General features: G+C 38.2%; 1 protein-coding gene across 1 annotated transcript; it reads left to right on the top strand.

The window, feature by feature from the left end:
* Positions 1–1260: 1260 nt before the first annotated feature.
* LOC139714696 (ankyrin repeat domain-containing protein SOWAHB-like) lies at positions 1261–21144 on the top strand. The gene is made up of 6 exons (XM_071626369.1): positions 1261–1392; positions 1873–1953; positions 17323–17346; positions 18322–18566; positions 19315–19388; positions 20936–21144. Exons 1-6 carry the CDS (start codon positions 1275–1277, stop codon positions 21006–21008), a joined length of 615 nt encoding a protein of 204 aa, XP_071482470.1. The 5' UTR covers positions 1261–1274; the 3' UTR covers positions 21009–21144.
* The last annotated feature ends 1893 nt before the right edge of the window (positions 21145–23037 follow it).

The following is a 23037-nucleotide window of genomic DNA, read 5'->3' on the forward strand; positions in this document are numbered from 1 at the left end:
ATGCCAAATTTTGAAATAAATATCAAGGACACCATGGTTTAAGTGACAAGGAAATCAATGAAGTGAAAAATAAGGAATGTAACCTATTCAGAGAACAACATTTTGAATGTAGCACACCATCTTTCAGAGTGTAGTGGCAGCCGTTGCATAAAAAGACAAATTATTTTGTTCACATATGACCAAAGATGCCTTTGATGCAAGATTTTGTGTTTGATATGAAAGTAAGTATGACTTTACTCATATTTTTTGAGGCAGTCAAGATTTGAAATTTTTTATTTTCAAGTTTATCTTGAGTTTCGTATCTAGGGTATCTAAGGATCACCCTAATTCGAATTCCTTCTCAGAGTGTCGGTCCAGGGTTTGCAACAGTATCAGTGTAGTGTGATGACTGGCCACATATCACACAGCAAATGAATGAGTGTCGTATTTGCCTCGCAACGGTCGTTTGTCCAAGAGAACTGCCATAGAGTGACACTTGAATGACATGATTCATAGATGACCCTAACCATCATTTTAGTAATCAGTGTCTTGATTTGTGTTGGATTTCACTGATTTTTTTCCTTTTTTTTGTTGTTGTTGTGTAGTCTGTTTGCCGGTGCTGCTTATGTACAGCCTTAAGTTTTTTTTTTCCCTTTGGTGCATTTTCCCTTGCTTGGAATCTGAGACGGAATGGCGTTTCTCGCTTCTCGCTGGCTGCCGCATTTCTCGTGGACATGTAATTGTCCGTCCTCCCTTGGTGGTATCGGAAGTGCTTTTGGCAAAAATTTGTGTGATGATCTGTGGGCATATACCCTTACACGCAATCTGCGCCTCCAGCTGTTGTTAATGTCGGGTCGCCACGGTGATCTTTGGCAATTGCGGCAAAGATCGTTCTTAGAAAAAGGGGACAAATGTCCATTTTTCCTATCTTTGATGTCCTTGAGAGTCCTGGACAAGGTGTGTAATGACATGTATGTGGTTTTGTTGTTGTTGGTTTTTTTCTTTTTTTGGGGGGGGGGGGGGGGTTTACCTTTTTAAGTGTGATTACCTGTAGATGTTTACCCATCAAGACCATGGAAAATTTGCTGCAGGAAATATCACCATTTTGTTGTCAATAAATCAGCATTCCTGATTGTCACTGCATATCTTACACGTTCTTATCATTATATTCCTATTGCTATTGTTATTATCATAATTGCTAACATTAATGGAAATGTGATGTTCATTTATGACAGTAGTCATAAAGTATGATATTGGTAATATTTGGATATTGAATGCTGAGATGGGCCTTTCTAATGGCATTTTTTTTTTGGTTCTATTTTCTCCTATATTTGACTCAGGGCTACACACCACTCCATATAGCAGCGATGCACAACAAAGAAGCCATCATGCAGTTCCTGGTTACAGAGTACCGTGAGTAAACCGTCAAGACTTCACCTCATCTTTACGTTGTCCTATTATAGATCACGCCATCTTGTTCAATGCGTATGTGGTTGCGACCACTATTATTAGTTTCATTGAAATGCTCAAAATGTTGAAATGCAATAACTTTCTTTAATACTCTGGCCCACTTGTAATATTCCCCAACAGGGTAAATTTTTCCCCCTCTTGAATGTGGAAATGGTAGAACGATTTCACCCTCCCCCTAAAAAGTTTCTCTCCCCCTGTCCCCATTTTACCTCTGGACTGTGGCTTAGAAAAGAAACAAAATGCTTTACAAAACATACAATGCTAATCCTTTGACGGGGTCAGCCCTTAGTTTTCAAGTGTGAATAGGGTCATACACACATACAAATAGGCTATGGAAATGTTCCTGAAGTTCCAGGTACCTGTTCGGGCATGATGACATGACTGAAAGAATTATTGTTCTTGTCTGGTTCTCTCTCTGTCCAGATGCGGACATCGACAAGCGCGACTACAGCGGCCGCAAGCCCCGCCACTACCTGCAGAGTGCTGCCTCGAACTACATCAAACGTAAGCTGAGCCTCCCAACCGACATCATAGGCATGGAGTCGGACCCCCTAAGGAGCCCCCTCCCGTCCCCGCTCCCCGAGGATGGGGAGGGGAATGGCGGGCGGGGCCTGTCCCGTGTGCTCAATCGCCTGTCCTTCCGCCGCTCGGGCAGCAAGCCTCCCCGACGCTCCTCCCTGACCCCCCAGCTAGAGACTGTCTGTGATTTCCCGTACATGGAGCAGTGAATTTTTTGCTGCCCCACCAAACTTCTGCCCCCCCCCCCCCTTTCTTTTAATGTCCAATCAACTTGCTATATATTACCCAGTCTCCCCAAAATTAGGGGTATAAAAACATATGTCTTTTGATGAATATTATGGCTCTGATTTACCCTTGGTGACAACAAATTCCACATCACTAGCGCCCCCAGTAGGCATTCCCAGGGAAGGGTCTGATTTTCTAGAAAGATGTGTATCAGTGAGCATACTTCCTTCAATAGTCACAGCAAATCATGTTGATTTTAAAAAAAAGAAAGAATGGTATGAAACATGATTCATCCTGGTTTATATCAGCTAAAGAACGTGAGTCAATCAGTCAAACAAACAAACAAAAAAGAAAAAGAAAAATCTAGCTGGAACTGAAAAGTGCACGCTGACAATCTTTCTGACTCCCATTTATGATTGTTTAGGAATCAATGTGATTTTGCATCAAGTACAGATTGTGCAATGAAAACAATTTGATAGGATTAATGGCCATGAATGGGGGGTCCATCTTCACTTTGTTCCCACCTGAAAAGGGAATAGCATCTAGGACATATCCTCCATGTTAATCTTTTCATGAAGGACTTGAAAAGTGGACATTTTCTCATGATTAAAGTCTAGTGATCAATCTTACTTTTCGTTTGTAGGAGAGGGGAAGGCCAATTATTGGGAGCACATACATATATGTATTGTGAAACATATAATTGCATAATGAGATCTACAGATAGTGGGCGGCCTTAATAGGTGCCAGATGTTTACTGTCACTGTACTGTTCAAGATATAATCATTGACTAACCCTGGTATTTCTTCCATTTATTCTATGGTCAGACATTCCAATATATATCTATACAATATACATTCATATTTGATTTTAACTCATAATCATGTAAAACCTGTATCGAAATTACCATTTGCACATAGTGAGAATATATGTATACACACATACATTGTATACTTGAATTTTATCATGACCATTAATAGAGGGTTTTCAGGGAAACCTGAACTGAAATTCCATATTTCGGGAGAGAATAAAGGAAAGAGCCCCCGGAAAATTGAGCAAAAATATATTATTCTTGGTCAGAGGGCTGCAACAGATTGCAATAGGCCATATTTGTGACATCTTTTTAAAATATATATTCATGTATTTCTTGATGATTGTGCATATTTATATACATGTATATATTGTCCCAAGGTGTTACTCTTTATATAAACACTTTCTGTCTATCAGAAACCTCTTACTCTATGATGGAGGTATATCATATAAACCAATTCATTATGTGCCAATAAGTATGATAATCAAGAGAAATTGAATATGTACATCTATATTGGGTCATTATTACCTTTACAAGTAGGCGTAAATGAATCTTGTAAAGTTCTGTATGCAAATTATAGATTTATATATTATATACCTTGTAAATTAAAAGCTACTAACTGCTTTTCATGCTATAGCTTTTAACAAATGTAACAATGTACATGTATATGCACTTGATACTAATAGCATGTATTGATGCAATGTTTTGCACTGCTTGCCTGATGATTACTCGTTCACTTTTTTTGCATTGATGTTTTGCGAATGAGCTTTGCTTGCAGTTACTGATGAGAATTCCTAACTGACTGTGATGAGTTTTTTCAAAGCGTCCTACCATGTTCCTTGCCTACAATTTGCAGATCTGTGTGTTCCAAGGGTTAAACAAAACCCTTGAGGTGATGTCAAAGGTCAGCAGTATTGATCGGAGAAAAGGGGATGAAAGATATTGGTAATAACTGGCATACAAAAGTCAATTTGATGACATGATGTATGTACAGATGCAAAAGAACAGCCTTCAAGAGAGAAACCTCCACGACAAGTGGACTGACCTTAAACAGCAATTTCTCTGCAGAAAGTAATGGGGGCCACTTTATGCCAATCAAAAAGTAGAAGAAAAAAATAGAAGTACATGTACTTTTGTGAATTAATGACAACGTTTATGAGCTTGTGTGAAAGAGTACTGCTGCTTTTATGAGTTTAATTCCTTGGAACCAACCAGAATTGCAAAATGTAAGTTATCTAGCGTTACAAGTGCATGATGGCTGCATTGTGATAGATGAGAAAAATGAGTAGATAAACTGTCCCTGTCCTTCTGAAACATTGTGTGATATGTTCGTAGAAAAGCATTTAGTGGTTAGACCATGTATCGTAAAGTTCTTCGTATCAACGTATATATTGTTGTACACTTATGCCTTTATATGTCACACTATACGTGCGTGCCATTTTGTGTTAATCCATCAAACATCTGTCTGCCATTGTTTTCACATGTATGTGCTCTTCGGTCTCTCATACTAAAAACTTCTCTCCCTTTTTTTTTTTTTCCATTATGTGACTACTCCTGGATGTCGCATTCAATGCAATATGCATTTTTGTCAGACACCATTGTCGGTTCTTGCTGTCTATCCCTCTCTCTCTCTCTCTGCAAGTCTCAGTGAACGAAAACTGAAGATTTTCGCAAACTGTAAGTAAACAAATGAAATGGGATGAGTGAGGATTTGGGAAGAGAGTATGGTAAGCAGTAGATATTTGTTTAATAGTACAGAAATGAGGCCTTATGCCCTCAATAATATATTTAATGTGTTTGATGTGCCTTTTGCCGATAGAGAAAAGTATGACGCAGTGTAACTGCCAAAATTTTGGAATGTGCTTGTCATAGACTTGCCATCAAAGTAGCACTTCGAACCTAGGGTCGAGAGAAATTGTGTATCATTAACGACAACAGAATCAACATGATATCCAACACCCATTATATGATGTGGATCGTGATCAATGTTGTGGAATAGAATATTTCGTTTTGTCAGCAAATATTTTTACAGGACCTAGGATCCAGACAGAGCCATGTGCTTTACAGCTTGCTACAACAGTGTCTGCAAGGAAATGTAAAGTGTGTGTTCTTATAGTGCCATCTGCGAACCTTATTCAAGTTCTGACATACTGAAGGTGAGGCCAACGCCAGTACATGTGTACATACTGTATGTACGGAAGGTACACTACGTATTGTGATCAAAATTTACCATCTGTTCTCACACCAAATGCAGCTCAAATTGCTGTGGTATTGGTGTGTCGTATGTATTCTCAACTTTGCTCTAGTGCTGGAATAAGAGTACCAAACTGAAAACCAGATTCATATGACTGCTCATAGACAATTGATGACATTGATTCGTAAGATACAATATGGTACTTTGCTGTTTATCTTATGTGTCAAAAGTGCAGTTGGAAGTGCATCAGTGTGAATCAGCCCGACTTCTGTGAAGTCTTTTAGTGTCGCGTAGATCATATCTGGGATTCTACAGCATTAGAAAAATATGTTTAACATGACACGAAAATCAACAGAATGATCAGATGATTCCTGCATAATTTCTCAAGTCAATTCTTGCATCAAATTTATAGCTCAATAAGCTCTACAAGATATCACATAGAGCAATTCATCTTTTGCTTAATCGCTGGCACATGATTGTTCTATTTAGGGTAACCAGTTATGAATTCATATTTCATGCGGAAATTCACTTAAATACACAGTGTTATTTTGCTGTGCCTACTTCGCACCATGAATATCAAAGATATGATTACTTACAGACAAGCACAGAGGAAAAATTAAGAAATTGCACTTACTGCAGAAAGACAGGGCTGTTTTAGTATAATTCTAGGCACTTACGAAAAGCCATTGTTTTCTGTTCAACAATGAAACCCTTCTTAATTCATTAGAATGCAGGGATTTTTAAGCATATTTATGATGTACTTAATTGTATGATTCAACTAAAAGATGTTGTAAGTTAAGGAGCTTTTAAAACTGTGCAAGGGAATGGAGGACTAATCGGGTACTAAAAAATAACGTGTTAATCAGTACATTAAAGGAATACAGTACGATTCAGATTCGAGTATGGCAAAACTATTGCTCATGAGAAGTTTGTAAAATTTGACAACATGAACTAACTTAAGTACTAAAATCTTATACATACAATTCTATTTGGAATAGATATATGATGTTTTTAAGATGCAGTGGTGATTCATATATACAGCACTATGTTCGAGGAATTATTTCAGGTGTGTGTGCATATAGAGGGAGAGTATTGATAGTCTACTGACATAGAGACAGTGTTGGCACCAGTGCCATACTGATTGTGGAAGTACTAGCATATTTAATGGGACACTAGTGGTCATAACGGGAAACATTTTGTCCCCCTGTAGTGGTGAATATCAAACTATGAATCATACTTCCAGTGCTAAGTGACTCATCCATCTATGATAGGAATTTTACATGTGTGGATGGACCATGATTTTGTCCCTTTATTGGCAAGGATGGAGCTATTTGTTTAATCTACGGCGCAGACATGGCAAAAAATAGTCCAACTTTTGTGTTTTTACGTCTGTTCACTCCTATCTTAATAGTTAAGGAAATTGGGAGATTTAGTTGCTGCTTCCTCAAGTGACTTAAGAAGTTGTGTATAACACCAGAATTGCTTTTTTTAATAGTCTGAGTGGTAAAGCACAGATAGCAAACTAAAGATACAAGTTAGCAATGGTATGCATCTTTACATATGTCTATAGAGTTTCTCCTTCTGCATATAAATCATCATTTCCTGCTTTTAGTGGATACTAGAAGCCATCCAGCTTTATGATCAGAAATATCAGATGTTTGCAGCCTCTGCTTTCACATGGTTTCTTTCCTAGTATCAGGACGTGAATCTGTAATCATCCGTCTTTTTTATGTCTTGTTTACACTGATAGAAGTGAGAACATTTGAAATCAGATGGTCTTAATATTACTTTAAGTTGATACTCTTTTTCCTGATTTAGATGGATGAGTTCCTTACAAAGAGGTGATGTAGAAATGAAAAAAAAAAATATTTGCCGGGTAAATGCAAGTCTTCAAAAAATAGTTGAGGTAAAAGTGATATTTTAAAGTACTTATGGAGGACAAAAATTCATCAAAATTTGTTATTCAGAATTTTTATTCAGTTTTGTATGATCTTGTGTTCATATTCATGCACAGACAAACAACTTGTTTGCTATTCTTAGGATGTTGCATAGATTTGTGGACCTGCTCTTGTATTGATGTTTGCTCTGCTTATCGTGAGATTTGTACTCGACTTGTCCATTGGCATGGTTTGTAGTTCTTCACGATGTACTTGTTGTAGGAAAGAAGCCGTTGTTGGGCAATAGAATTGATTGTAAGTGAAAGTGTTTGTTGAACTGTTGTCCGTTCCCCCCAGTGTTTTTTGTGTGTGTCAGTCAAGCTTTCGTCAGTCGATGTGGAATGGTTTCCTCGTTCGTGTCTGCATGCATGCCAGTGTTGTTTCGGTGATCTTCTCGTGCTACTACAGCGCCGTGATGCATTCGTCGAGTCTGTGTAGAAAACTCCTCCTCAGAAAAAAAAAAAAAAAACACAGAAAAGGAAGAGATAAAGAAAAACGGAATGTTGCATTGTCTTGTTAGAAGTTGAGGAGACTTCACAGTGACTAACTTGGAATGATGTCTGATTTCACAGACTAACGAGCGAGAGAGATTTTTTTCGCCATCAAGTTCTGCTCTCCTAACCAGTATTTTCTCTGCTGGAGAATTTCTGCAGTGAGTGTATCGAACAAGAGAACATCATCCCAGTGATTCTGTCACCTTTCTTATGCAGCGATAGAAGAGGCCGAAGGTGAGACTGGCGGGGGATGCGAGTCGGAGGCGACCAAGTTTGAGTTTGTCGAGGAGCGGTACAGGCTGATGGGCGCCCGCTTCGAGCACAGCTCCGTCAAGATCAAGGAGACAAGTTTTTTCACCCTCTAGGGTTCCACCCCATCCTCCTTTTCCCCCCACGAAATGAGTTTGTGGAACTGCTCGCTGGGATTCATAAAAGCTTGATAATTTCTAATCAGGGGGGCGTTTCATCAACGAGTTCGTCGGAGGTTTTCACTGACAAATTTGCTATCAGCCAATCAGACGCAAGGATTTCAGTAGCTTTTAACAGTTGTCGGTGTAAATCACTGACAAAAAGTTTCATGAAACACCCCCCAGGTTTGCTGATACAGGGACTGGGTCTGCTGATGTTACAATTTGTACCTCATTATAACCTGTACCTCATTTTGAATGTACTAAAAGTGAGATCAGCTAAATACAGAACTGGAAAATTTGGACTGCTGAATTAAGCGGTACCTCATTGTGAGTGAGCTTGTTTAAACGGTCTTTTCCATGTGTTCTCAAGTGGGTGTGTCTTATCCTCTGTAGAGATTTACACTCCTGACCCAGAGAGGTTTGAATTAGTTATCTTTGTTACATGGAGGGATACTTGGCAGCATCTTCACTAGGATTCTCAAAAGCCAGATGGACTCTTTTCAGATTGCTGGTATACTTGTAAGCAGAAAAACTTTTGATGGACTGTTGCATAGATAAAGATCCAAGAACCAGAAGTCAAATCAGTCATCTTTTTCTTCTTCCTTGTTTTGTGTTTGTTTTGTTTACAAGGAGTGCAGCACCTTTTAATTTGGCAAGAGCTTCCAAAATTTTTGTGTCTTGATTATAGTAGTGAGATGAAATTGAAGTGTAGTAATTCATTCAACTTTGGCGGGATTGATGCCTTGTATGAATTAAACGAATGGATTGCATTTGACCTGGTCAAAATTGTGATACATATTTTTGGTCTGCTTTTTAGGGGATGCAGGCCAGTTGGATTGATATTGGATGTTCTGCAAAGTATGACCAAAGAACTATGGTATTAAGAGAGGAGGGGAGAGGGTAGGAATTAAAAAAAAGAACAAAAATCATATCTTGTAAATTAACTATTATTATAAGCGTCACAAAGTTTCTAATAGTTCAGCTCTTTAGCTGTATTTCAGCTATAATCATATCAGGGGGGAATTTCATGAAGTATTTTGTCCGACAAAGTTGTTGGACAAATTTGCTCTCAGCCAATCAGATGCAAGGATTTCAGTAGCTTGTAACAGTTTGTCAGAAAAATATCCGACAAAAATGCTTCATGAAATGCCCCCCTGGGCAATTACCACCCGAGGGCAATTGCCCCCGGTTAAATACTGGTTAGTGATAAGGTTAGAATGAAGATTAGGGTTAGGGTTGGGATAAGTTTCAGGATTAGGATTAAGGTTAGGGTCAGGGGAAGGGTCCGGGGTAATTGCCCAGAAGGGATTGCCGTAGACCCTTCAGCTTCATTTCAGACAGAAAGGTTGGGAGATCTGAAGGGGTAGGGAGGGAGTTATGGTAATACATATATTTCTCACTGGCAAGCACATTATCTTTATAGATAGTGAAAATCAGCTGGGATTAGGTTGAATTTGAAGGCATAGATATGAAGATTATTACCCTATGAAACCCTGTTTATTATATGGCACATATGACCCTCTCTTTCTTGAAGTGCCAAAGATGTAAAAGGAGTTGTTTACAGTTTCTACGATGAATACAAGTATAAATGCATGTATGATATATTGTGTAACGGTACATGCAGTTTTGATAGTCTACCTGATATGAGGGTGTGGAGGTTTTTATTCAGGAATAAAAGGAAGAGTGCATGTATTTCTCTTTATATTGTATTACCTAGTATATGCATGGTTACTGAAATTTGTATTTAATTAAGATGGTTGTGCACTTCAATGTATGTAATAAGTGTGGATTTTTTTTTAAAATGTATATTATGCATGTGAGTGTTCAAGTTAAAAGTACTTAAGTAGTGTGCAGGTAGAAGGACAAAGTTAGATGTCATCAAAAGTAGAAAGTGGTTGCTGAACAGATGTAACCAATTTAGATTTGTAAAATAGGTAGCATCTTCCAGATTTATGTCAAACTTTATCGGTCAGAGCTAGATGCAATAAGAATGGTAAGTACATGTATTAGGAATATATTGTGTTTAATGTGTACTGTATGTTTTTACACTTTAAATAATAGCACTGTGTGTTTGACAATATTTCAGGGTTAACGGCCTTCAAATTTGAATGCAATCAACTAATTGATTATCGATAATTGCACGACACCCCGACAAGATTATTGCTACATGATCAGGCGACTGCTCCTCACGTGATTAAAATGTAGGGCCTACCATTACACAATATAATATTGGGAGTGCAAATGTCGCCAAGCAGTTTAGGGATCGCTTACAATGACATCACTATACTCTACTAATGCCTGTGCTGGACTCTGCATCAAACTTGCTGTTTTGTACCCTCATTGTTGTTCATGATATGATTATTCAGGCCTTAATTGGCTCAGACTGCACCTGGTATCATCTATGGTGTTTTATAAAACAAATAGTGAATGGTCTCTCTGTTCTTGCACTCATGACCATGCACTGATATATACCTCTGGGGGTTAGATTATATCTTGCTTGTAATGATTATGATAAAAGATTTATACAAGATAAATAATGACAGAATTCAATAGACATTAGACAAATGGTGTATAAAGACCTGGGTCCTGTTTCATAGAATTTGATATCAGTAACAACTGCCACATTTCTATGACAAACTTGCTCTCAGCCAATCAGATGCAAGGATTTCAGTAGCTTGTACAGTAACAACTATCGGAACTTGTAATTGAAAATAAGTTATATGAAACGGGGCCTTCGTTTTCATTTCATAAGTAGCAATCACACCCACAATGTTTGTCTCATCTTTTGTCATCATTGTCTCATGCTGTCTCTCTGTTTGTCTGTCTGTCTGTCTGTCTGTCTTGCTTTACCTCTCCCTTGCATAACACTTGGCCATAGTCTGCATTCCCTCCCTTTAAACTGTGCCCAATTTTTATTATCATATTTTTATTTTTTTATTTTTTTTAATGAGGAGCTCACGTGCACCCCTGGTTTTCTTTTCATTTCACAGCTTGTAATCTTTACATCACTACCTGGACTCACATACTCTTTGCTAGCACATTGTGACAATTTTTCAGAACACACAGATGGAAATTGGTATAAACCTTGATGCTAAATCAGGGGATAGTCACAAAATCCCAGTTGGGAGTTTAATATTGTGTATTGAAAGGATTGTCTTCCATTTTTTTATCATAGAATAGACAAAGGATGAGATTGTTGTGCATTAGTGAATGTACCTTCCATAGTGTGCCTGTTTATCTGTTCTGGATGCATTTTGCACTTTTAAAAAAAAGGAGAGATAAGAAACAAGAAATGTTTCAAATTGGCAAGCACTGCTTCACCACAGAGAAAACACAAGTTTTACAGCTTGGAAATCAAACTTTACTCATTCTCGCTCTTTCTTGCTCTTTCTGTCTTCCTCCCCCCCCCCTCCCCTCTTCTCTGTCACTCTATCTCTCTCTATGGTTGTTGTCACGTTTACAGCTGAGGTTTTATATGCATTCTTCTCTTCCTATTGGATTGATTAAACTTTTAAGCGGGTGTGGTTCATTTTTTTTTTTGAATTCTTCTCTGTCGGCAGTCAGTCATTGTCTCCGTTTGTCCTCTTAGCCATCTCACGTGCATGTCATGATTTTCGGCCCAGTCTGTAATTATGCCGTCACGTCGTCGTACCGGTGGGCAAAATTTTTACCGCATCGTTGACAGCACCGCCAGGCAGAACCTTGAATCTGGGAGAGAGCGGTGTTTTGCTGATGATGCAAGCAGAGGGATAACTTCATCTTCCTCACCGCACGACAGGCTTTTATCTGTCGTCGGTGCTGTAATGGCCAATGTCCCGCCCCGCCCTTGAACCACCCCATCTTCCTTCACCCTCTTCTCCTCCTCCTCCTCCCCCCCCCCCCCCAAAAAAAAAAAAAATGGGGGCAATGTACTTTTCTCCTATGGTATACTTTTTCCTGCCCACTCATCCACCTCCTACTCACACCCCTCACCGCTCATTCTCTGCTCTCCATTCACAAGATTCACGAGACCAAACGCCGACTCACATCTCCATTCTGTCCATCCCCTCGTTGGGTCGTGTCGTTCACTCTAACTGTCTCTTAACACCATCGTTTGTCTAAAATGTGTGCTATTGATGTCATAATTCCAACCTTGTCTCCCCGTAAGTTTAATTGAGACGCCAGGTCCGTCCCATTAGATCATGATGTCACTCCGCACGGCAGGGACGAAGTGAAAGTTCATGTTGGGGTCGGCGTAGATTTCTGGTAGTTGTGCATCAGATTTGTGGAATCGCTGTGCCTTTTGAAATGTTTGTGTTTAAAAGGCTAGAGAAAAGTTATCACATATTTTCCAAATGGGATAGGCCTATATACAAACATTAAAGTTATCGAGACAAAGAGAATATGAGTACATATCTGCACATGACACAGGTTTTACAAATAATGATGTCATAATTTCCATGAGAAATGAAATCCTGTACACAAAGGAACAGTCGTTTAAAGAAATTTCATCCAACAGATATCTCCTGTTGAAACTTCCATGTGAGATTTGTATTAACATTCTGCCTCCATTTCTTATTTACTATGATAGCTAAAGTTGTAAAAAGCTGCAGAATTCCCAGTCTTTAACATAAACCTCTACAACAGTAGTAGCGTTATAGCATACATCTGTTTTTCTCTTCTGTGCCATATACATGTATGTGCAATGTTTGTAGTACTGACCAGATGATGTGTAATACGTAGTGTAACATGATGAAGAAATGCAATTTTTTTTTTACATTTCTTACAACACCATGCAATATGCTACCTTTGAAAGGTTTTGCCTTTTGTCCACTCAGATTTACGATAGATTCTATGACATGCAATGTCATTGTGATTAGTTTGTTAGTACATATTTTCTGTGTATTAATGCTGACAGATAAAAAAGAAGAAAAAAGCTTGCCTTGGAAGAAACACTCTGTATTTTTTATTTTCTCTCAAGCTGATTTTTATGGACATGTGTGTGTGTAACTGCTGAACTAAGGTGTTTTTAGACCAAACATAGCATGTCTTTTATTGTGAAATTGGTTGTTTCATTAATTGACTTGAGCAAGTTCACATTTTTCAATCAATAAATATCAATCAAGCATTTAATCAATCAACCAATCAATATTAATCACGCAGTTACTGTATTTTGGGGTATTTATCAACCATGAACTGTGTGCTTATTTGTGTGACATACATTGTATGATGTAAACGATTTGGAAAGGAACGTACAAAAATATGTTTTTTAGCTATATGCCTGAAAAATGTCAGATAACACAACATACAGTGGGTCAAATATATTCAGTAACCATTGCATGTGATGATGAAGTTAGGAGATGATGTAACAAGCAGCCAAAGGAATAGAGGAGCTACTAACAAATTCTTTATCTAACGCATGATTAGATATAATCTTCCTACTATGTAATGTTTCGATTTCTGTGAACTTCTTCTGTGGCACATCTACCTCACTGATGTGTTCTGTGATTTTTCCCCCTTTTTTTTTTCCTCTAGTCAAAACGTCTGTTAATTCACTTCAATTCTTGCATATACGTGACTAACAATAATGTACGAAGCTTCCAGTTGCATTATACATATTATATGTGCGGTGTTGTCTCTGTCGAAGCTAATATAAACTGTTTCACCTGTTTCTGTGTGTACAGTTGTCTGTTAAATCTAACCAGTCTCTGTCAATGCACTCTGCTCTTGTAGCGTGCGTCTCTGAAAACTGAATCTGAGGTCTGTGTTTGTGTTGTGTATGTGCTTGAAATGCTACACCCGTCATGCTCCCCTCACTTTAATAACCAAGTTTTAGTGAACATAGTCCCAGAAAACTTATTAACTATCCGGTAGTTGGGTAGCGAGTGCAAAGCCACAACTTTTCTTATTACCCCTCCCCCCACTGTCAACTCTTAGTGAAGTACTTTTATACGTCTTAAAGTATGAAATTGCAGAAAGACCCTAACTATTTTACTTGAACATCATTAGAAAACTGCATATGTGCAAAAAATGGAAAAAGAAGGAGAAAAGATACACCTTGTCATGCTGGCTCATAGCTCAAGTTTTGTGACTTTGTTCAGTTTTAGCTGGTTAGGCCTATAGGGCCTACCTGTCCGTAATAAATTTGGGATAGTGTGTGCCTACATATTAAAGCTTTTAAACAATCATTCCACCTTTCCTCCCCCCCCCCCAAAAAAAATCATAAAGAAAAACACATTGCTAGTCTTCACTGATTTTATTGCTGTATGGTTTGTCCTTTAGAAAAGAAAAGAACCTTGTTCTTTTTATATGTGTCAGCAAATCTGTCTTCAACCAGGCATTTTTTCTTTTTTGCTGCTAAAAATATTTGTTACCTTAAAGTGTATTTCTTTAGCAGTCCAGCAAGCACTTGCCGAATTTTTGTGTGTCTGTCTGTTGGTCTGCTGCACCACGTACAGAAGATTTGTGATTTTTTTTAATAGTGTGTTAGTATGTGTGTGTTTACATGTGTGTTTTGTGTTTGTGTGTGTGTGTGTGTGTGTGTGTGTGTGTGTGTGTGTGTTTGTTAGTGTACATTTGTTTCAATGAATGTACGTTGTATGGATTTTGTGTGTACAGCATTTGTTTGTCTGGAGTATTATGTAGGCCTATGGTGGTATGTATGTATGTATGTATGTATGTATGTACAAACACTGTACATGTATGTACTGTGCATGCATGCCAATTGTGGGTACATCTGAATTGTGTGTGGTGGTTTGGTGTGACTGCATATATACCACATACCAGCCAAGCGAAACTTTTTGAAACTCTAGCATTGGTCAGAGACGCCAAACAATATCCTCCCTCGCTTTATGCCCCAACTCTCTGGAGGTAAGTTCACTCCCTGTCTCTCTAACCTATCTTTCTTTTATTTTCTCGCTTTTCACCTCTTTTCAGCGTGTTTTTGTGTCCCAATCATGCACTCACAGTTTGTAGCTGGCCCGAAAATTGTGCGTTCCCCCCTCCCAATGCCTGCCAGCAAAACTAACACACAGTATTGAGGAATGCCGCCACAGCATGTTCTATTTCAGAGAAAGTTCCCTCACCGCAGCTGAAATTACCCATCAGGGCATGAAATATTCATTGCATTAGAAGAATGAGATCAAAAATAAAAAGTATTGATATAATATTTGGAATCATAGTACTTCGCAACCTACATTATACTCCACAAGCCTATTTAGACATAAATTGTAGATTTGGCATTTCCATAGAAGCAGACAGCATTTTGTACATGCTATTAAATCCAGTAGTGCCCAGTAGTATACAGTAGACGTGATCTGTCACTATAACAAGAAAATAACACATATATATATTTCTCCTTACTTCAAGGCTTCCAATGATATGTGATTTGTGTCACTTTATCTATTAAAATCCTTTCTCAGACACATATAAAGTAAGAAAGCAGGTCACCACTTATCCTGTTCCATTTTTAAACCTGGTAGCCTAAGTATTAAGTCTATGGGAATTTGAGAATTCAGTATGGAACAGGTTGATTGTGCAAAGAGTTAACCCCCCCCCCCCCCCAAAAAAAAAAAAAAAAAAAAAAATCTGGCTTGGAAGTTTAGATGCAGTCAAGTAATAGTGCCGAAGATTAGACATTTATAAACAATGACTGCAATTCTCAAAGGTAGTTTAAATCTACCCCATGGATTGTGCCAATTTCTTTTGTATTAATGAGCATGACAAAACTGCAACTGCCACCAAATAGTGAATGTGCGCTGATGGTGATACACGCATGTGCGAGGTATGCCTATTTCACGCTTGTTTAATAGTCCATGAACTAAATTTAAACCATGGATTTAATTTTAAACTGCCTTTGGGGATTTGGGCCAATGGGCTCGCTCAAAATGCTGTAGTAGTATGCATCTTAAGAAATTGTATACTCTGCTTTCTTTCTTTTTTTCAAAAATATTCCTAGACTTTGAAAATTCAGACTGGAGGTGTGTAGTTTTAGATATCAAGCTTTTAATTTGAGAGCAACTCTTAACCTTTTTGTTTGTCAGCCAAACTAGATTTATCAGCTTTTATTGTCTGTGACTTTATTGTGAGAACTTAAGTAACAGGATACAAGGAGCTTGAAATGTTAATACACTTTTATGTCTACTCTAAATCAATTTATGGCATATTTATAGACGAACAACTAACAGCAACTCTTTTTAAATGAAAATACATCTAGATCCAATTTTTATTTCATTTAGTATTTCAAGTGAAGAGAAAAATGTCTGCTTTGATTTTGTGTTTGCGTTCAAGCTTTATGAAAACTTATGTGAGGGTGATTAATTGCAGTCATAATTCTGTTTGTTTGTTTGATTGTTGTTGTTTTTTTTTTTCTTCTTTCTCTGAAAGTCCTACTTAGAGAGTCATATTTGTTTACTGTATTGCATTCATAAGTACAAGTAAATCCCAGTTTAGTCACCAAGACAATATAAAGTTCTGGTATATAGAGGTGGGACATTTTTTTTTTTTTTTTTTGGGGGGGGGGGGGGGAGAAATTCCAAGAATACTGTGTTTTCAAAATTTGCATCATTCTGTCCAATGTCTTTCACCCCATCTGAGATTAAATCATTTCAAATTACAAGTCACTACATAAATCTTGCATTGATGTGCCTGAAGTATTCTGTGGTAAATTTGTGGTAAAAATTGGGAAGCTGTTGTTTCAGGCAGTCATGATTTTAAGGACAGTCGAGCGGTTGATCATTTACACATGATCGAGTTATGAAAATGTTGCCTAATTGTTTTGGTGTTGATTTTTTTTTTTTGGGGGGGGGGTTGTGTGGTTCAAAAACTGATAAACTTTGTATTTTTTTGGGGGGGGGGATGGTGGATGAGCGTTATTAAAAGAAGAAATACATGTATCACATTCATGTTTTTTTTTTTCAGTGTATGATAATTCCACGACTACTATATCAATCACATTTATGCACATAATGTGTATACCACAGAATATGTATTGTTATTGTTACACCATATAGGAAACTTTTAATCTGAGTGCACCAACATGCCATTTTATTTATTTTTTATTTTTTATTTTTTGGTCATTTGTGGTGGTTAAGACGATTCTAACACGTGTTATTGTTGTCAATCGTTGCACACTAACAACCTCACACACCAACACTAGGTAGCATAGCCTATTTTAACCAATATTTATACATGTGCCGTGTGGAAATCTACACATTTCCTCATCATTTTGGTATTCAAATCCATCTCAAACCAATTTTAGAAAGAAATCTCATGAAATATGTTCTTTTTTGTTCTGTTTTCATCACAGAAATGATGCATGGCCAATCCACAGGTAAGCATGCTGATCTTGTTACCTCAATTATAAAGTCTACAGTTTTTTTCTTCTTCTTCTAGCTTTATCTGTTCTGAAAAAAAAAGAAGGAAAAACAGGAATCACATTCAGTTTTAGAATAGTTTCCTTCAGCTAGTACAGGCATTTGCTCTCAATTTTAACATTCTTGACAGCATTTCTTCTTGTTTCATGTAGCCACATTAATCTGCTTTTAAAAAAAATCTGTATTTTCAATGGTTCCCACTCAACCGAACTGTATGTATATAATGTGTATGTCACAATAGAGAGAGACAGTAGTGACCTCATGTTTTTAGAGGTGGGGTCCTACAATTGTAATGAAATCTATGCTCAGAAAACCAACCATTTTTTTTTTTCACCTGCCACCCCATCCTATACCAATACGCCAACCTCTACCATCATCCCAACCTCTTCCACCACCCTAACCTCTACCACCACCCCCACCTCTACCACTATCCAAACCTCTACCACCACCCCCACCTCTATCACCATCCAAACCTCTACCACCATCCCCACCTCTACCACCACTGAAAACCTCCACCACCACCCCTACATCTCCCACCACCCCATCCTCTACCAATACCCCTACCTCTACCATCATCCCAACCTCTTCCACCACCCTAACCTCTACCACCACCCCCACCTCTACCACTAACCAAACCTCTACCACCACCCCCACCTCTATCACCATCCAAACCTCTACCACCATCCCCACCTCTACCACCACTGAAAACCTCCACCACCACCCCTACATCTCCCACCACCCCATCCTCTACCAATACCCCTACCTCTACCATCATCCCAACCTCTTCCACCACCCCCTCTATTACCACCCCAACTTCTACCACCACCCCCACCTCTACCACCACCTCCACCTCTACCTCCCTATCTCTGTTACCGCCTAACCTCAACCACAACCCCAACCTCAACCACCACCCAAACCTCTCTCTCCTCCAGCCGAAGTGATCAAGCCCCACAACCTGATGTCCCTGGCGGAGCCCAAGCAGGAGGAGACCAAGCGGCACTCCAGGCTGGGCTCCATCCTCCGCTCCTCCTTCCGCAACTCCTTCCGTCTCTGGGGCTCGGCGGAGAACTTGGAGGACAAGGACCACAAGAGGGATCGCACCCCTCCCGTGACTCCGCCCCCATCCCCCAAGACCCGGCCAAAGAGCGCCCACAATCTGAGCTACACCCAGTCACTGGTATGTTGTGAAATCTGTGTTGGGAACTGTGCTCAGTAATATGTTCCAGTTAAATTTTCTTTTTCTCTCCTTGAATTCAGCCTGTATCGAAGCAATCCTTTTCCTTCCTTTTCTCTCTCTCTCTCTCTCTCTCTTCTCTCTCTCTCTCTCTCTCTCTCATGCTTATGGATGACTAATGTTGGCAGGAATCTTTGTCACAACAGTTATCTCTCTCCCTCTCTCTGAAGAATGAAAAACTGATGTAGGCTGGTATTTTAGCTAAAAAGGTTTGTAGCATAAAAGTACTATGCAATTGTTTATCAAGGAAAATATTTACTTCACTGGCATTAACCGCATAACCCATTTCTGTTAGATTTCCATAACTCTGTGGAAATCAGCTTGCAGTCTGTGTAACTCACTGTTCAACAGTGACTACAATGTGATATCTCTGCTTCATTGGCTTGATTGATTGATTGATAACTTGCTTGATTGATTGATTGGTTGGTTGGTTGATTGATTGATTGATTGATTGATAACTTGATTGATTGATTGATTGATTGATTGATTGATTGATAACTTGATTGATTGATTGTTGATTGGTTGATTGATTGATTGATTGGTTGATTGATTGATTGATTGATTGATTGATTGATTGATTGATTGATTGATTGATTGATTGATTGATTGATCGATGATCGATCGATCGATCGATTGATTGATTCACATGGCATCATATATTTTTCTTTCTCTCTTGTCCCTACCCCTGTAGCTTATGCCACCCCCATCTGGATACACTGTCCCAAACAGGTCACGGAAATTACGGAGTACGTCAGATAAGAACAGGTGTGTGAATTTCTTACTATTTTTTGTCATTGTACCATTTTGCCGATAGTTGGGGCAGCCGTACTAAAGGTGATACTGTCAATACTTTGGGATATATATTTTGATATCACTTTATCATGCCCTTTTCCCTGTTTGGGATAGCGTCATTGTGTATTCTGATGATTTCTGTTGATTGGCTGTCCATGAAATCTTTGTACAAATTTTACATGATGTTCACAGGTAATGAAAAAGAAAAAGAAAACCAAGTGATAGTGTCTGATCCAAATTATTCAATCTTATATCATCAATTTCATATCTGAGATGGATCCATTTTAAATTTGCTTTGATCATTGTTGTTCCTTTCTTGGATGACTTCAGATGGATTAAAAGGGTTCATACATTTATACATACAAAAGATATGTGATATTTATATACATACGATGTACATACATACATACATACCCGTGTACATATATATTAAAGATATTTGATATTCATATATATATTTTTTTTAGATTGATAAGCTGTAAGGGAAAGAATTGTTAATTAATCTAAAAAAGGGATCCTACTTTACACCTACCATCATGTAACTGTTTTGTGATTGACATAAACCTATTTTAGAAATATATTTTTATCTGGCTAGATTTTAACAAACTTTTGAATGATCACCATGTTCATTCATTAGACACATGTCAAAACCCCACAGCCACAAACTTTGATAGTTATATCAGGGCTCGACACTAACGGTGGCCCGGGGCCACCAAAAATGAAAGTCGGGCCACCAAATTTCAGAAAAGGGCAAATTTGGTGGCCCACCTCGGGCCACCAAAATTTTTTGTGTGTCAATAAGTGTGTCAATAAATTTGTAACTTTTTGCGCCGCAAATGCATAAATGCATGCAGTGAGTGTGCGACTTATTTTTTAAAAATGACTTTTATCAATGTTTTTTTTTTTTCCGGCCACCAAATTTTTCTCTCGGGCCACCAAAAATTTGAAATTGATGATTTTGGTGGCCCCATCGGGCCACCGAAAAATAAAGTTAGTGTCGAGCCCTGGTTATATGATAGACATGGGTATTCAAGTAAAGCACCGCATGAACAATAATCGATATGCAGGGATACCGACCTTATAATTGGCATTGTAGTATTCTGACGGTTGGAAAAAAAAAAAAATTAAGAAAAACAGTATTTGTACCTTTCCTGCAACCCATGTGTAATAATGCAATATTGGAAAAACAGTATATTTCATGAAACCTGCAGTATCTTAGACAAAAAAACAAGTTAGAAATACTACAAAAAGGTAACAGTTGGATCTCTGGATATCAAATAATGTTAATGTTTCAGGGACTCGGATGGAAGTTGGAATAACGGTATATATATATTACATTGATAATTCATTGCCCCCCCCCCCCCCCCCCCCCCTTCCCCATCTTATCTGGTTGTTGTGTTTGGGTTTTTTATCTTGATGGGCATGCGTATATGTGTGTGTGGTTTTGTTTTTATTATTTTTGTATTATTACTTCATATATTTTATTACAATATATTTCTTTTTGCCTGCTCGCATAATAGAGAGGACCAAATCCGGAGGTTTGATTCTGACCCTGACATGCTGACGGAGAGCACCACGGCAACCTTTGTTTGATTGAGGATGGAAACAGAGTTGGGCTACCTACAGGAAGGAAGAGACCAATTCCATCAGTGGAGCTCTTGTTTTTAACAAGAAAAGTGCTTAAAGACCAAATTTTTTAGCAATGTTACAAACAAAAGATCAAGCCAGTGTCATTTGGCAACTCTTGTATTTGACAACAGAATTGCTGGTTTAACAGTCATATTAATATCAAATAATGAACCAGTTTCTCTTATTGAAATACAAGTCACTGTACTAGTCTCATGTACTCATGCTTGTTCAAGTACTTTCTGTGTAAATGGTGCTACGTGATATTTGCAATGATGTATCAGTTGTACAGCTCCTCAAGAATTAAAATGCACTGGAATTCTTTTACGTTTTTTTTTTCTAATTTACTGAAAAACTAATTTGTAGGCCCAAATTTCACACTGGGGCTGCATGAAAAGGTGAATTTTGAACAGAAGAAGCAAAGTGAAAATACGAGATCAATGCAAAATCGTAACAGATTCAGAAAAAAAAAATATACCAGTAGATAGAGAAACAGAGATATTATAAGGGCATGTGTCACAGGAAAATTAATTTAGCACCTATTAAGTCTCATATTGGTACATTGTCTCTGACATGTTGCTGATATTCTAACCTCTGTCACATCAATGTGTGACTGCATTTTAGAAAAAAAAAGTAAATGATGTAGTATTTAAGGTTCCTTGCACAGAATGCATCCATATGACTTTATTTCATTGTGATATATCCTCTATACATTGTCCATATGGAAAACAGACTCTCCTGTGTTTGTGTAAGAAAGCACAAGGTCATGTGATGTATAGCTGACAGAAAAATGTGACCCGCTGTACTAAGGAAATATCAAAAGAACAGAAAATGTTGCATTTAGATTTTTTTGGGGTATGTTCACAGTTCAATTACTGTGTAAGATTCAATTTGCTAATAAGCTTGATACCTGAAGAAGGTACTTCATGGTGTGACAAAGTAGTTTTAATAGCATCTATTTCTGATGAAACTCAATTGTGTAAATGTTTGACTTGTCAAAGACCGCCCAAGCAGTACTCAAGGTGATACATTGTACATTGCCACTATGCAGTATTTACACTTTGACAGTTTTCATTCATTTCATCAGAGTGTTTACAAAGTGGTTGGGTGTGTACCGTGCTGTCGACATTCTACATTTGCTCTTACCGTATTGTTCATGCATATTTGCACAACAATCATGAATGCATCACATTGCTCTTCACCTTTAAGAAAACCTGGCGGTCGTCTACACATGGTCTGCAAACTTTTAAAGAAAATTTACCTTGTGTCACAAGGTAACATCCCTGCAGCCAACGGTTTGCAAAGTACTTTTCATCAACATGAATAAAGTGACTGTCGCAAGAGTCTGTTTGCGTATGGTGTTACCAAATTCTTCAGCAGTAACTTTTTTTTCTCATGCATTCCAGGTACAAGTTCATTAGTTATTAAATGCACCAAAGATTTCTTTAAGATGTTTGTATCAAGCAAAGGATGCTTTAATAAGCTTAGAATTTCATGTTCTTGTGGTATAACAGGGCTCCACACTAACTTTTATTTTTGGTGGCCCAAAGGCAAACATCTGACCTTTTTTGGTGGCCTGATCAGGCCACCAAATGATTCATTTCTGAAATTTTTGTGGCCCGACATGCGTTTTTGGTGGCCCTGGGCCACCGGGCCACCGCTAGTGTCGAGCCCTGGGTATAAGATATTTATTACACACGGACACTGAAGTGCAGTAGTTAAAGTAAAGTAATTAAGTCAGTATATGACCAGTGAAGAACACATTCACCAGTCATTCTATCAAGTTGTATGCCAAAAATTGGTACATTTTACCTTGAATGATACAGAATGTATGCTCAGTCTGGCTGGCATTAGAGCAGGCATCCATAAGACGTGTCCTCACTTCTGTGAGAGTTTTACTGCAGTCTAACCAGTGTGCGGAATAGCAGTGATCCAGTGCATTGGGATGCTACAAAAAATTTATATCTCCACAAAAAGTCAACTAAACTCATGACAA

This window comes from Diadema antillarum, unplaced genomic scaffold (assembly GCF_040938485.1).
Source record: "Diadema antillarum isolate AM-2024a unplaced genomic scaffold, OU_Dant_1.0 seq00002388_RagTag, whole genome shotgun sequence".
Taxonomy (NCBI): domain Eukaryota; kingdom Metazoa; phylum Echinodermata; class Echinoidea; order Diadematoida; family Diadematidae; genus Diadema; species Diadema antillarum.